The sequence below is a fragment of the Mytilus californianus genome, unplaced genomic scaffold (assembly GCF_021869535.1).
Source record: "Mytilus californianus isolate M0D057914Y unplaced genomic scaffold, xbMytCali1.0.p SCAF_2, whole genome shotgun sequence".
Taxonomy (NCBI): Eukaryota; Metazoa; Mollusca; class Bivalvia; order Mytilida; family Mytilidae; genus Mytilus; species Mytilus californianus.
Genome location: NW_026262668.1, coordinates 49633491 through 49646945, shown reverse-complemented (window position 1 = coordinate 49646945; position 13455 = coordinate 49633491). Strand labels below are relative to the sequence as shown.

The 13455-nt window shown below is 32.2% G+C and overlaps 1 protein-coding gene across 2 annotated transcripts; it reads left to right on the top strand.

Annotated features, from left to right (window-relative positions):
- The first annotated feature begins 3272 nt into the window (after positions 1-3272).
- On the top strand, positions 3273-10860 carry LOC127729942 (uncharacterized). Of its 2 annotated transcripts, none has more exons than XM_052237916.1 (6): positions 3273-3401; positions 6084-6224; positions 6589-6699; positions 7756-7951; positions 8362-8485; positions 10592-10860. In XM_052237916.1, exons 1-6 carry the CDS (start codon positions 3315-3317, stop codon positions 10743-10745), a joined length of 813 nt encoding a protein of 270 aa, XP_052093876.1. In that variant the 5' UTR covers positions 3273-3314; the 3' UTR covers positions 10746-10860. The 2 variants fall into 2 exon arrangements, with proteins under 2 accessions (XP_052093876.1, XP_052093877.1); XM_052237917.1 differs by lacking the exon at positions 3273-3401 and adding an exon at positions 5182-5335.
- The last annotated feature ends 2595 nt before the right edge of the window (positions 10861-13455 follow it).

Here is a 13455-nt window from a genome sequence, read left to right as displayed (position 1 = left end):
TACTTATGGCCACACACTGTATATCACTGACGGCCACGAATGTGTTCACGGTGTAGCCACAATTATACCTTCCGTTCCTTGAGAAAACATTTCTCGATTACATTTTGAACAAGACAGATGTCACTAAGTCTTGTATAGCAGGAACTATTTTTCCTTTAAATCACACCCGCTTTATATGGTGTTAGTGTCGCTGAATCTTTAGTTTTCTCCGTGGCTCCCACGCAGCGACCAAGCATAAAACATAAGCGAGTGCATGCGGAGATTTAATTTGAATAAAAATTAGACGAAATATTCTCTGTAAGCAATTTCAATTTTTCTGAATATGCGAATGAAATTTAGAAACCCAACTCAACCTACTCTTTCTAAATCAATCATTGATAGTTTTATGAGGTTCATTTTTAGACATTAATATAGGATGTAAATGTTATTATTCATACTAAAAGTTATAACATTAATTTCTCTTTTTTAAAGATATTCGGTTGCCTCAATATTTGACACTGGTCTGATATGCATGTGTTTAAATAGGGGCACCATGTATTTCAACCGACGTACTATTTTTAGTACTACAGAAATGAAATAGGGATATATTTGTCATAATCAGATCAGAACTTTTACTAAATTTTATATAAATATAAGAGATTTATAGAGAATAATGTTTTCACATTTCGAGAAAATAAAAAATGTGGCATTGTTGTATTTTCAGTAATATCATTATAAGGCTAGCAAGTTTGCAAATTGTATTCTAAATCTTTCTTTTTTTTCTGTTTTCAACTCGCAAATTTATAGTTTGTAGTAACACTATTCTATTTCATTGCTTTTTGGGGGGGGTTTTGTATTGAAAACTTGTATGTTTGCGTTTCCCTCAACTGTGTTTTGCGCTCTTTTGAGAAAGGTTTTTTGAAGAACAGTCATCTATATTAGGGTGTAGGACAACGTGATTTGTTATAACATTAATTTCCCTTTTTTAAAGATATTCGGTTGCCTCCTTATTGGACACTGGTTTGATATGCATGCGTTTGAACGGGGCACCATGTATTTCAATGGACGTACTAGTTTTAGTACTACATAAATGAAACAGGGACATATTTGTCATAATCTGATCAAAACTTTTGCTAAATTTTATATAAATATAAGAGATTTATAGAGGAATTACGAAGGCCTAGCTTAAAATACAATACTTATCTCTTAATTTTAATGCTACAACCATGAAATTAAGAGTTATATCAAGTTTTTCATTTGTTTTTCAAAATGCGTTATTTTAACATTGTCACGGATAGCACGTGCAGTCATATCTGTTGTATTTTATACGAAAATATAATATGAAATTAAAGTGCCTCGCGATTGTTGTCAGCCAATAACAATTATGGATTCTAATAAAACATACATGTAATGTTATTATTTAAGAATGCACAGAGTTCTTTGTCTCATTAATTCCCTCTACTTCTTCAAATAGTCCGCGTCTTCATATACGTAGGTTTGTTTTGGTCAATTAACGTCTGATCATGTCATACAATGCATGTGTTTTCTTTATTTTCTTTAAAAAAAATTACTTTGCAATGCTTGAAGTTTTAAATTGATTCTCCTTTAAAACAGAATCCACCAGGCTACACTTCTCAATTTTTGATTTCTGTTACAATATATTCTGTAATATATAATACAAGGGACGGGTTGCAAAATTTTTTATTGACGCTTTTGTCAAATTTATTTACCAAGGAACCAATTTCATGTTTTTCGTCAGTCAAATTTTTTGTCACTTTCTGTGTTGGATTTAAGATTTTCTTACACCAATCTAGTATATATACCATTCAAAGAGTTGTACCAATGGTTATTATTTATGGTGCAGAGAGCAGGACACTCCCTTACTAGAGGCGTCGAGTCTAACGCCTTCATTCAGCACAGCTAGACGGGTGTATTATAGAAGTTTAGGACTATTGTGAAAATTGCGAAAAGCTGTTAAATGTGTCTGACACCAACGTACCGCTCTAGATGACACTCCTAACTGTAGGTAGCTGTATTAACGGACAATTTCTCTGCATCGTTCTCTTTTTTCTTACTTTCTCACTCTAACTATCTGTTATTTTCTTTTCAAATCTTTCCTCGATTGTTACATCACCGAATGAGACTTATAACCGAATTTGTACTTACACTGCACAACACGACGGGTACCACATGTGGAGTAGGATTTGATCCCATTCCAGAGCACCCGAGATCACCCCCGGTTTCTTGGACGGTTTGTTTTGGTCAGTTTATAGTTTTCTTTGTAGACTGCTGTTTGTCTTTTCGTCGTTTCTTTTTTTGTTTTTTGCCCTGATATTGTCTTTTTTCTTTGATTTAAAATTTTGATTGTCCCTTTGGGATCCTCTGCCTCTTTTTTATCCTTTGATCTATTGTTCATTAAAATGTGTTATGTTTCTAACCATTATATATTGTGTTTATTAGAATAATTATGATCATTTACATGTTGTTATATGGGGACGGTGTCCCCAATTACGGTAGAAAAATCAATATTAAAGAAAAAAAAATCAATCTACTAATGAACTCAAAACCGTTAACCTTTTTTTTCAGACTTTTTTTAGTTTCCCACATCTGCGCAGAAATCTCCTTCTTTCTTCCGGTCTCGTTTGTAATGAGACTTTGAGTAAAATATATATTTATCAGTCTAGTAAAAAGTTAAATCACAAAAATACTGATCGAACTCCGAGGAAAATTCAAAACGGAAGGTCCCTAATCAAATGGCAAAATCAAAAGCACAAACACATCAAACAAATGGACAACAACTGTCATATTCCTGGCTTGGTACAGGCATTTTTTTATGTAGAAAATCATGGATTAAACCTGGTTTTATAGCGCTAAACCTCTCACTTGTATGACAGTCGCATCAAATTCCTATTTATACTGGCATCATCGTACATTTTTCTTTTTGTTTTATAAATGATAGTTAAAATCTCAAAAGACCTGTCATGAAATCCATGTGTACGCAGTGACCTTCGACTAAGAAAGTATCAATGAAAGTATTTATCATAAAAATATATCAACTTTTAAAATCAAACATGCTGAAAAGTAATATTTTGGGGAAATATATCGTGTATCTTTAACACATTTTTTTTCAAATCCAGAAAATTGACATTGTAAATAAAATTATATCTCTAGTTACATAATGTGTAAATGATATTGTTCCAATTCCATCCTTACAACTTTAGATAAAATGGTTATTAGTATGTATATTTTAATTATTTGTTTTGCAAACTTGTTTACTGTTATTCAGATATTACAGAAACGCATGGCAACTGATACAGTGCTAATATACTTAATCCATGAAGTGCGTTATCCTGCATATCACCATCAACACTTTACAAAGTATTTACAGGGAAAAGTCATTCTCAAGCTTCGTAGAAAAGGAGGTGAGTGGGAAAAACACAACCAGAGGTCTAGTCATATTGGCCCTTGTATGAAGTAGGGACACTTCATAAATCTAATTCCTGGTACATGGATAAACGGGGATTTTACATAATTTATCTAAGTATGGTGTTCGTATAATTAAAAACATAACCATTTTGAATTATTTATTGCATACAAATAATAGTTTCCAAATCTTACTCGCTTCTACTAAAGAAATTCGTTTATGACAGATTACATTTGTGATAATGAATATGTGGAAGAAGATATAACATTTTTTTGTAAATCGTCATCGAGGATTAAATTCGTTGTAATTCTATTCATGATAACAGATTAAATTCGTTATAAGGAATTCTCGAAATGGCTTTTTCAAATTTCGGAATTTGTTACCACAAACCTTTAATTCTCTACATTTTTCTCCAACCGGTTTCACATCTTTGTGATAATCATGGATGATAATGTAACTAATTATCACATGATTATCACAAAGATGTGAAACCGGTTGGAGAAAAATGTAGTGAATTAAAGGACTTTAAGAGCATTTTGAACTTTAATAAAAAAAATATATTTCTACTTGTGTGGACGCAGAATTTGAATTTAAGTATATATACATGAGTTCCAATCCCGGCGAGGGAAGAACAAAAATTTGTTTCCGCAAATTTGCAGATTTAACATTGTTGTACTGATATTTAGAGTAGTTATGTATATATATATATAAACATATATAAATATCAGCACAACAATGTTAAATCTGCAAATTTGCGGAAGCAATTTTTTGTTCTTCCCTCGCCGGGATGTTGTCTCGATATCACAATAGCATGAGTTCGAATCCCGGCGTGTGAAGAACAAAAATTTGCTTCCGCAAATTTGCAGATTTACCATTGTTGTGCTGATATTTAGAGTCATTATGAATATAATATGTGTTTTCAGCCGTGTATCACCTTCACTGGTGATCCAATGGATGGATCTGTCGTAGAGTTGTCACTTGTTTAGACGTACTTATCAAAATATATATATATATGACAAAATAAATTGCATTGTTGTTTATGAAAATAACAGGATGTGGTATAATTGCCAATGAGACAACTCTCCACCAGAGACCCAATGACATATAGACGTTAACAACTATAGGTCACCGTACGGCCTTCAACAATGAGTAAAACCCATATCGCATAGTCAGCTGTATAAGGCCCCGAAATGACAAATGTAAAACAATTCAAACGAGAAAACTAACGGCCTTATTTATGCACAAAATAATGAACCAAAAACAAATGTGATATACAGCAACAAACGACCACTGAATTACAGGCTCCTGACTTGGGACAGGCACATACAGAATGTGGTGCATGTTTGTTTGCTATAAAAGTGGCATAGTTTAAGTCACTTACGTAAAGGATCCTTACGAATAATTGTTGCTTTGTTTCTGTAACGTGTAAAGAACGCATGTAACGTGTAAAGAACGTATCATAACTGACTAGAATTGGATATAATGTCCCCAATCAATCTTGAGATTTTTATTAACTTTTTAGAATATTCAGGCGAACAAAAAAATTCTATCGTCTCAAATGACACCCAACACCTGTTTTTATACCCCAGATATTTTTTTTATTTAAACATATATGATATAGGGAAATCCCCTGAAATATATGATGTGCAGACAGGAAGGACAGTGATAAGTATACTGGGAACTACTTGATTTAAGCATTATAATGAAATCTGTCATACTATTACGTGGAATTATCAAACACATAAAAATAAAATAAGTGGAAATAATATTCGCGCATGTCTTTATTTTGGTTTATAAGAGATTGTACGGGACTTTATAATTAATATTGCATTTCGAAACCTTTGTAGAATTCAGAAAACTGCGATTTAAATGAAGATGTTCATGTTTTTGACGTTTTCCCTTTTGTTTTCAAATGTGCTGGCCTATCAGTTGGTAAGATATTTCTAGAATTATAACAATGGTTATACATCGTGTGTATATTATTTTATTTTATTTTATTTTATTTTTTGTGTTTTAATATATGAATGTACTTTAATTATTTTATCTATCAAAGCAACTAATTTCTACTGATGACGAAGTTTCCCTTTTCTTAGTAAACTGAAAATGTTTTTCAGTAACATTTATGATTTTTAAAATAATGACTTTAATTATTCATTTATTTTTTTCCTCAAGTTTGTTTAAACATGAAATGGATTTGTGATGCATAAGATGCTTAAGAAAATATTGCAAAATAATGTAAGATTTTCCCAAAAGGAAAAAAACGGAAAATGAATTAAAGCGGCATAGAAAATGCGTGTAACACTTTTTCGATGAAAAAAAGACTGTTACTTTTTTAGTTCCTGTTTGGTAATATAGCCCTTTAACTGTTTCGGTTCTTATACATCCTTGGGTTTCAAATATTCGGCTTTGAGCGTTTCTGATGAAGGTTAATCCACAAAAGCGCTTGATCAGACCAGACGCATGAAATTTAAAACGTGTTTTCATTTTTTATTGGTTCTCTTCCTGAAAATAGTAATGGATAATAAATAACTTATGTATATTTAAAAAAAGACTAAAGTTAAAAAGGGGGTACATATACATGAGTTAAAATAAAAGTCGCATGTACATTTATTGCTTTCTTGTACTGAAGTGTTTTATAGTTGTTTAAATTAATCTCGTTTAATTTTTTTGTTTTGAACAGAAATTTGATTTGAATATCAAAGAAGGAAATTCTAGATTTGTGGAGAACATCCAGACAGATCTACAACAGAATACTGTGCGATACGATGTGCCAGCTCACAACAATGTGTATGAAACACATCGACTACAGGATTTCAAAGCTGTATGTTTTCTTGTGTCAAAAATATACTTTAATTTTTTAAATGTTGCCTCAGTTGACAATGTTTTCTCGGGTAAAAATCTGCTCTATCACCCTCTCAGCTATGTGTTATTTATATAATGGTAGTACTAGTCTAAGTCTGTATGCATACATATTCGAATAAAGGATATGCTGAGTATATGTCTACAAGACAGCAACCCGATAAGACAAAATGTCAATCTTCAACAATAAACAAATGTTTATAAAACATCACCCAAGCACAGAAAAAAATGTATTTATTTTCAAAATTACAAATCCCTTATTATCCTGCTTTGCCTTACTTATAGCTGTTACATTGCATTATCATAGTGTTCTTTAATTGTTTTAGGGACTCCAGGTCATGTGTTTTCCAGCGTTGAAACATTGTAGACTGAGAGAGATGAAAAGCACTACTGTAGCTGACGCAGGAAATCTGACGGAAGCGTTGGTGCACAGCTGGGTAAGAGTTTCTAATAATTTATAATTTAACGACATCAAGGACAGATCGTTTTCGTACATTTGTCAACTGTTTGTCGGATATTTGATATTTAGTAAGATTAAAACTTTATTTCACATTGTGGACACCACTGCTGCGTTCATTTTAACCATTTTAACCTTGAATACAGCCGATGTCAAACTCTGATAACTTCTAACTGACGCCAAACCAATTAAAATCAAATCAAGCATTTTCATATGCTAGGTTAGGGCCACAAGTTGAGATTATCTTCGTTTGTTGTTTTTACAGTATGCTTTAAAACCACATACTACATGTGTTCGTTTGAAACTTTCGAGATAACCATGATATCTTCACTTATTTAGCTGCGTGTCATTTAGAAGTAAAAGTAAACTACGGCTCGGGATCAGAATAATGTGTCCGATCTTGTGAACTAGCAAATCCGGATCAGCATCTTCGAAGGAATTAATCATTGGCAAAATCAAGTCATCGAACCCTGAATGGGGCGAAGATTGGTACAAAGTTTTAAGATGTATTCCTTTCTATTCTGTTTGATCGTAAGAAACATAATGATAATGATATTTGTATTTCTTTGCTGTATTGTCACATTCTTACGTTTAGGTGTAACACCACTAATTCGTGCCCGGTCAGAAAGTAGTACATACTTAACACAAAATAGTTCCTACGCATGGGTGTAACTTTCAAAATATGTAGAATATTTAGGTAATTTTGGTATCAAATGAAAGCTGAATGACTGGTGGTCATTGTAGAACACTTTTTTACTTAAAATGTGAATAATAATAAAAATTGCATGAAATTTAAAAAAGAGGGTACATTTTGCCTGTTTGTCAGATCTGAAGTACCTGTTTTGGTACATCCGAAGTTAAAACAAAAGAGCTGTGCCTGCTTGAAATTGAGGAATTTAACATAGAAAGCAATGGGACCATGAATTAGTGGTGTACTTCCTTTATGATGACAACAAATGGTGGAACTATTGTAAATTTCTTTTGTATTATGTTTCACTTATATGATTAAGGAAACATACAACTATGATCTTTTCAGAACCAAGGAGTAAACAGTATTTCCAGTGACAATTCCGTACTAGTTCCAGAATATTTTTATTTGGATAGTGAGATAACTGACACAGTTTTCATGGGGGAAAAGCTTATAAAGTTCTACCAATCATTTAAATATCCCTTGTTCAGAGAAATTAAAGTACCAAATGATGGTGTTCTCGTTAACATGACAACAAAACAAGGTAATACACAATTTAAATTCACAAAAAATATTTTAAAATAATATTGTAAGCACTATGTGTGGTATAAGATTTTCTAAATATATATATTTTTGAAGATAATTTCACTTCTGCTTATCTAGCGTTTAAATATTTAAAATTTTTATCATTGAGAATGAATAAACATCAACCTAATTTGATTTATAATATAAATACATAAATAGAGTCTATGTTTCTTGAATGTTTAATTTTATAGAATCAACAATCATTTAACTCTCTAACCATTTGAAACATTTTTTTGTAAAAAGCAGTAGAACAATGAAAAAATATCTCATAACATTGTTTGTCAATTTAGTGTTGAGCTCTATAAGTTGTGTTTGAATATTCAACCAGAATAAAATTTTAAATATTGATGATACATGTAATTGTTTTAGGACAACGACGAATGAAACGCAGTGGGTATCAGACTTTGTCTAACGATTGTTTGGGTGAGACATTTAAGACTGTCTACGGTATAGATTCTGGAAGGTCGTGTAACTATATGCGGATCTGCGAACAGTAAGAAACATATTAACATTTGTTTACAGGGGATTCCTTTAGGGGTGCTAAATTGAGAAAGTGAAGTTCCCTCAATATTTACGATTTCAAGCCAGTGCCTTATACTTTACTTATTTTCAATCAGTGGCTATCAATATACTGATTTTCTATCATGCTATTAGTTTATTGACTTTTCAACAGATCTTTGTTATTTATTGAAGTTCTTTCATTGTTTATTAACAAACCCTCGCTTTTTGAAGCGGAAGGTATATAGTGATGGGGGACTCCGTCTGTTCGTCCGTACTTTCCTTTGCCACGGTCAGTCTGTAAAAAACAAGTATCCGCATCTGCTCCTGAACCACCGGACAGAATTTCGGGAAACGTTCACAGAATCGAACCTATGGTATATTATTTACCTTTGCATCTTCTATTCCATTTCTTCATCCGAATGATTTCGGGGTTAACTTTTGTAGGACAAAAAGTGTGTTGTAGCTGCACACTACAATATAATAATACACATTTTTATCCGTTTCTCCTCCCGAATCAAAACGTCATGAAACTTATTCATAATCTTCACTATATAATGCCATATAGTGCATATCATTTTCAATTGTTTGATCTGAATTATTTTAAGGGTTTCCCTTAGCAGATCATGGAATTTGCTATTGACCCCATACGGATCGATAGAGGGTTAGTAAAATCCATAGGCCGAATCCCCTATGAATCCGTTGGGGTCAGTAGTGAACCGTATTATGATTTTATCGCACACGGGACTTTTCCTGCACAGTTTTGTATAAAAATAAACGATGAAATACACTGATAACATAACGTCACCATTAATAGTAGACGTGACGTCATGAACCCCATATGAAATCTACTGACCCCATGTGGATCCATAAGGGATCACCACGTGACGGTGTTAAACCAATCACAACGTACTAATTTTCCCGAGGTGTGATAATTCTTTTTCTAGGGGTATCAATTTTGTATCCGTAACTCCTTCATAAACACAAACAGTTCTTGATTAAAATTTATCGTAACTTCCTCAGATTATAATTATTCAATAAGTACTTACTATTGCATTATAATTCGGCACTTACACATGCCATGCACTTACTTAAGTATGCTTAGTTCACTTTAAATCGGACTGTATATTGTTGTGTAGATTGATGAAAGTATGCTTCCTTTGGATATTTAAAATTGTCTTTTAAGAGTTATAGAGTTTTAACCGTCAAATTTAAGCAATGTTGATACTCTTAAGGATATCCCCTGCAAGTTTTTTTTTCTGCATGGCCATTTCTCTGACATGTGATTTGAAACCTTCTACACTAGTCAATTTTATTCTTGCAACAATTTCAATAATTATACATACAACTAGGGATCATCCTTCACTAATTTACTTTATTTCAACAACTAAAGGCTTTTAGCCAAAAAGGGGCTCCATTAAGGTTAGGAATCATGTTGATCTAAAAAATAATATGTGGCATGATTGCCAATGAGATCAACTATCTACCAGAGACCAAATGACGTAGATGATAACAACTATAGGTCACTGTTCGGCCTTCAACAATGAGCAAAGCCCTACCGCATTACAAGCTATGAGAGGCTCAACATGACAATATGTAAAAGTTTAGTTTCTATTATTAATACTTATTTTAAAACCACAGGCGCTTGGGGAATGGACCCCCCCCCCCCTTTATATATATATAAATTGTGTTTGAATTTTTATTTTTTCTAGTAAATACTCCTTGATATTTTAAATTATTTAATATACTCTTGCTCTTATCCATGATTCGATTTTGTTTGTGATGCCCCTCTGTACTTATTTTCCACAAGGCAGGAAAGAAAGACTGAAAATTTAAATATCATACGTCTGTTCGCCTCCAGCACATTTCATGTACCATGTTTCTATTATATCACGTTAGGACATGTATCAACTAAAAGACTTTTTTTTAATATTTGTTCATCATGAAGCGTTAAATTTCAATTGATATGTATAACTAGCAAGAGTTAGAAGTTTAACAACTGTCTAATGACAGTTTTGTACAGGTTATGTTAATATGTACATGTACATGGAACTGCAATAGTTATGGAAAATATTGTATAAGGTACATTTTGTATTTGCAGGAAAGCTGAAGTAAACGGAGAGTGGGTGTTTACGGATTGTAATAATGTTCACATTACGTCACCACTAGTTTACAGATGTCAATGTTGTCCTGATGTTGAAAACGTGTCCCTTCATAGTGATCAGTGCACATGCCAAAAATTAAATATGAAGTAATGTCCGTGTAGATATGAACATTATCAAAAATGACAGAACAAGATAGAAAGATTTGATTCCAATGATAGATAATTTTAGATATGGAGATTTTTCATTAAATATTTTATAAGTAAAACAGATCTTAATCATTTTTCTAACGGATAACTGAACAGAAATTGAGAGAGGGTTTGTTTGAAAGACAGCAACTAAATAACACTAGTAAAAATATACGGCTTGTAATTAATAGGAAAGGATGTTACATTTTATGTAAAAAGTGTACAAAAAACACCAATATTAAAAAAAGAAATATTAAATATAAGTATCTATTAATATTTCGGATAACAGATATCCTTCATCAGTATGATTATGATGATGTAAAATGAATTGTATCAATCTTTAATGATTTAACCATAACAATCTTTACAGTTATACAATTAAAAAACGAACAACGCTTGTGTAATTCTAAAATTTCAAAAATGACGTACGTTAAGTTATTACAACAGATAAAATAGAGAATGGAAATGGGGAATATGTCAAAGAGACAACAACCCGACCATAGAGCAGACAACAGCCGAAGGCCACCAATGGGTCTTCAATGCAGCGAGAAACTCCCGCACCCGGAGGCGTCCTTCGGCTGGCCCCTAAACAAATATGTATACTAGTTCAGTGATAATGGACGTCATACTAAACTCTCAACCCTCCCCCTATACCTCTAACCAATGTAGAAAAAACAAACGTACAACAGTACGCACAGTAAAACTCAGTTTAAGATAAGTCCGAGTCCGATGTCAGAATAGGAAACAAAAGAAAATAAACAAAATGACAATAATACATAAATAACAACAGACTACTAGCAGTTACTGACATGCCATCTCTAGACCTCAATTAAACTGATTGAAAGATTATGTCTTCATCATATGAATATCAGGCACAATCCATCCTGTTAGGGGTTTAGCATTATACCATCATAAAATATATGAGAAGAACATAACCCGTGTCATGCCAACAACAGGTTTTAGAATAAATATGTTTAATTCCGATGCAAAGATCCTATAAGTGAATCAATATTAAAGCCAAAATATGCAATCTTTAATGACCTGACAACAGTATCGTAACTATATCCCTTCTTAATAAGTCTGTTTAAAGGTTTTGTTAGCTTTTGAGGTGAATACTGACATTTTTGTGCTTTGTAAAGAATATTACTATAAAAATTGGATGTGAAATACCCGAACGTATAAGATGTCTGCATGTTGAGTTATATTTACGAAAGATGTCCTTATACCGATGATAAAATTTAGTAAATGTTTTGACTAGTTTATGATATCGAAAACCCTGGTGTAATAATTTTTCAGTAATACATAAATTTCTCTTGCTAAAATCTAATACGTTGTTACAAACACGAGCGAATCGTACAAGTTGAGATATATAAACACCATAAGATGGTGACAAGGGAACGTCACCATCTAAAAATGGATAATTAACGATAGGAAATGAAAAATCATCTCTTTTATCATAAATTTTTGTATTAAGCTTCCCGTTAATGACAAAGATATCAAGATCGAGGAAAGGACAGTGGTCATTGTTAGTATTAGCTTTATTTAAAGTAAGTTCAACAGGATAAATTTCTTTAGTATACACACTGAAGTCGTCATTATTGAGAGCCAATATATCATCCAAATATCTAAAAGCATTGTTAAATTTTTGTATCAGATGTTGTTTCGATGGGTCTTTGCTGATTTTAGTCATAAATTGTAACTCATAACAATACAAAAACAGGTCCGCAATAAGTGGTACACAGTTAGTCCCCATTGGAATTCCGATAACTTGACGATATACGGAATCTCCAAAAGCGAACAAAAATTTTATCAAGTAAAAATTCAAGGGCAGATATAGTATCAAAGCATGTCCAATTGACATCGCTCTTTTGTTTGTTGCTACTAAAAAATGACCTAAAAGAGTTTGAACATATGTATTCGCATTCCGACTTTTTACATGCCCATTTAATTAGATGTGTGAATTTTTTCTGAATAAGAATATGAGGCAAAGTGGTATATAGGGTAGAAAAATCAAAACTTTGAACAGATTCAAAATCACCAATATATTCATGCAATATACCAAGTATTTCCAACGAGTTTTTGACACTCCAAAAGTAGTTAATTCCACTATTTTCAAAGGCCTTATTTGAACAATTTATTATCAGGTTTTTGATTGTACCAAGTGTACTAGTAAGTAGAATAGACAATTTAGTAGTGGAACAATGACTTGAAGACGAAATAAATCTATATTTTTAAGGTGATTTGTGTAGCTTCGGAAGAGACTGCATAATAATACGTTTCTAACGAATAGCATTGACCGATTTGAGCTGGTATAATACTAAAATTTCAAATTTGACGAAGGTAAAGTAATTTCAACAGAGGCTGCCGTATTTACACATCCCAATTGAATAACAGTTCGATTTGAGCTGGTATAATTTATAAATTTTAATTTAGACAAAGGTTAAGTAATAACACCGTTGCTGCGTATTGATCTATCCCAAATTAATTGCACCCTGTGATTTAAACAAGTAGCATTTGGAATATAAAAATAGTGTAATTCAAAATGATTTGGATATAGCAAATACATTTAATGTGCATTTCACAAATATTGCTGAAGGTATAGTTGATAACAAATTATGTAATAATGATAAAGGTCCAAGTTTCGATGTACTCAACAAATTTGTAAAATCAAAGTT

Coding starts and splice junctions, on each gene's coding strand:
- LOC127729942 (XM_052237916.1), top strand. CDS start 3,315: ATGAAGTGCGTTATCCTGCATATCACCATCAACACTTTACAAAGTATT. Junction 6,225..6,588: donor GACTACAGGATTTCAAAGCT/GTATGTTTTCTT, acceptor TAATTGTTTTAG/GGACTCCAGGTCATGTGTTT. Junction 8,486..10,591: donor TATATGCGGATCTGCGAACA/GTAAGAAACATA, acceptor TTGTATTTGCAG/GAAAGCTGAAGTAAACGGAG.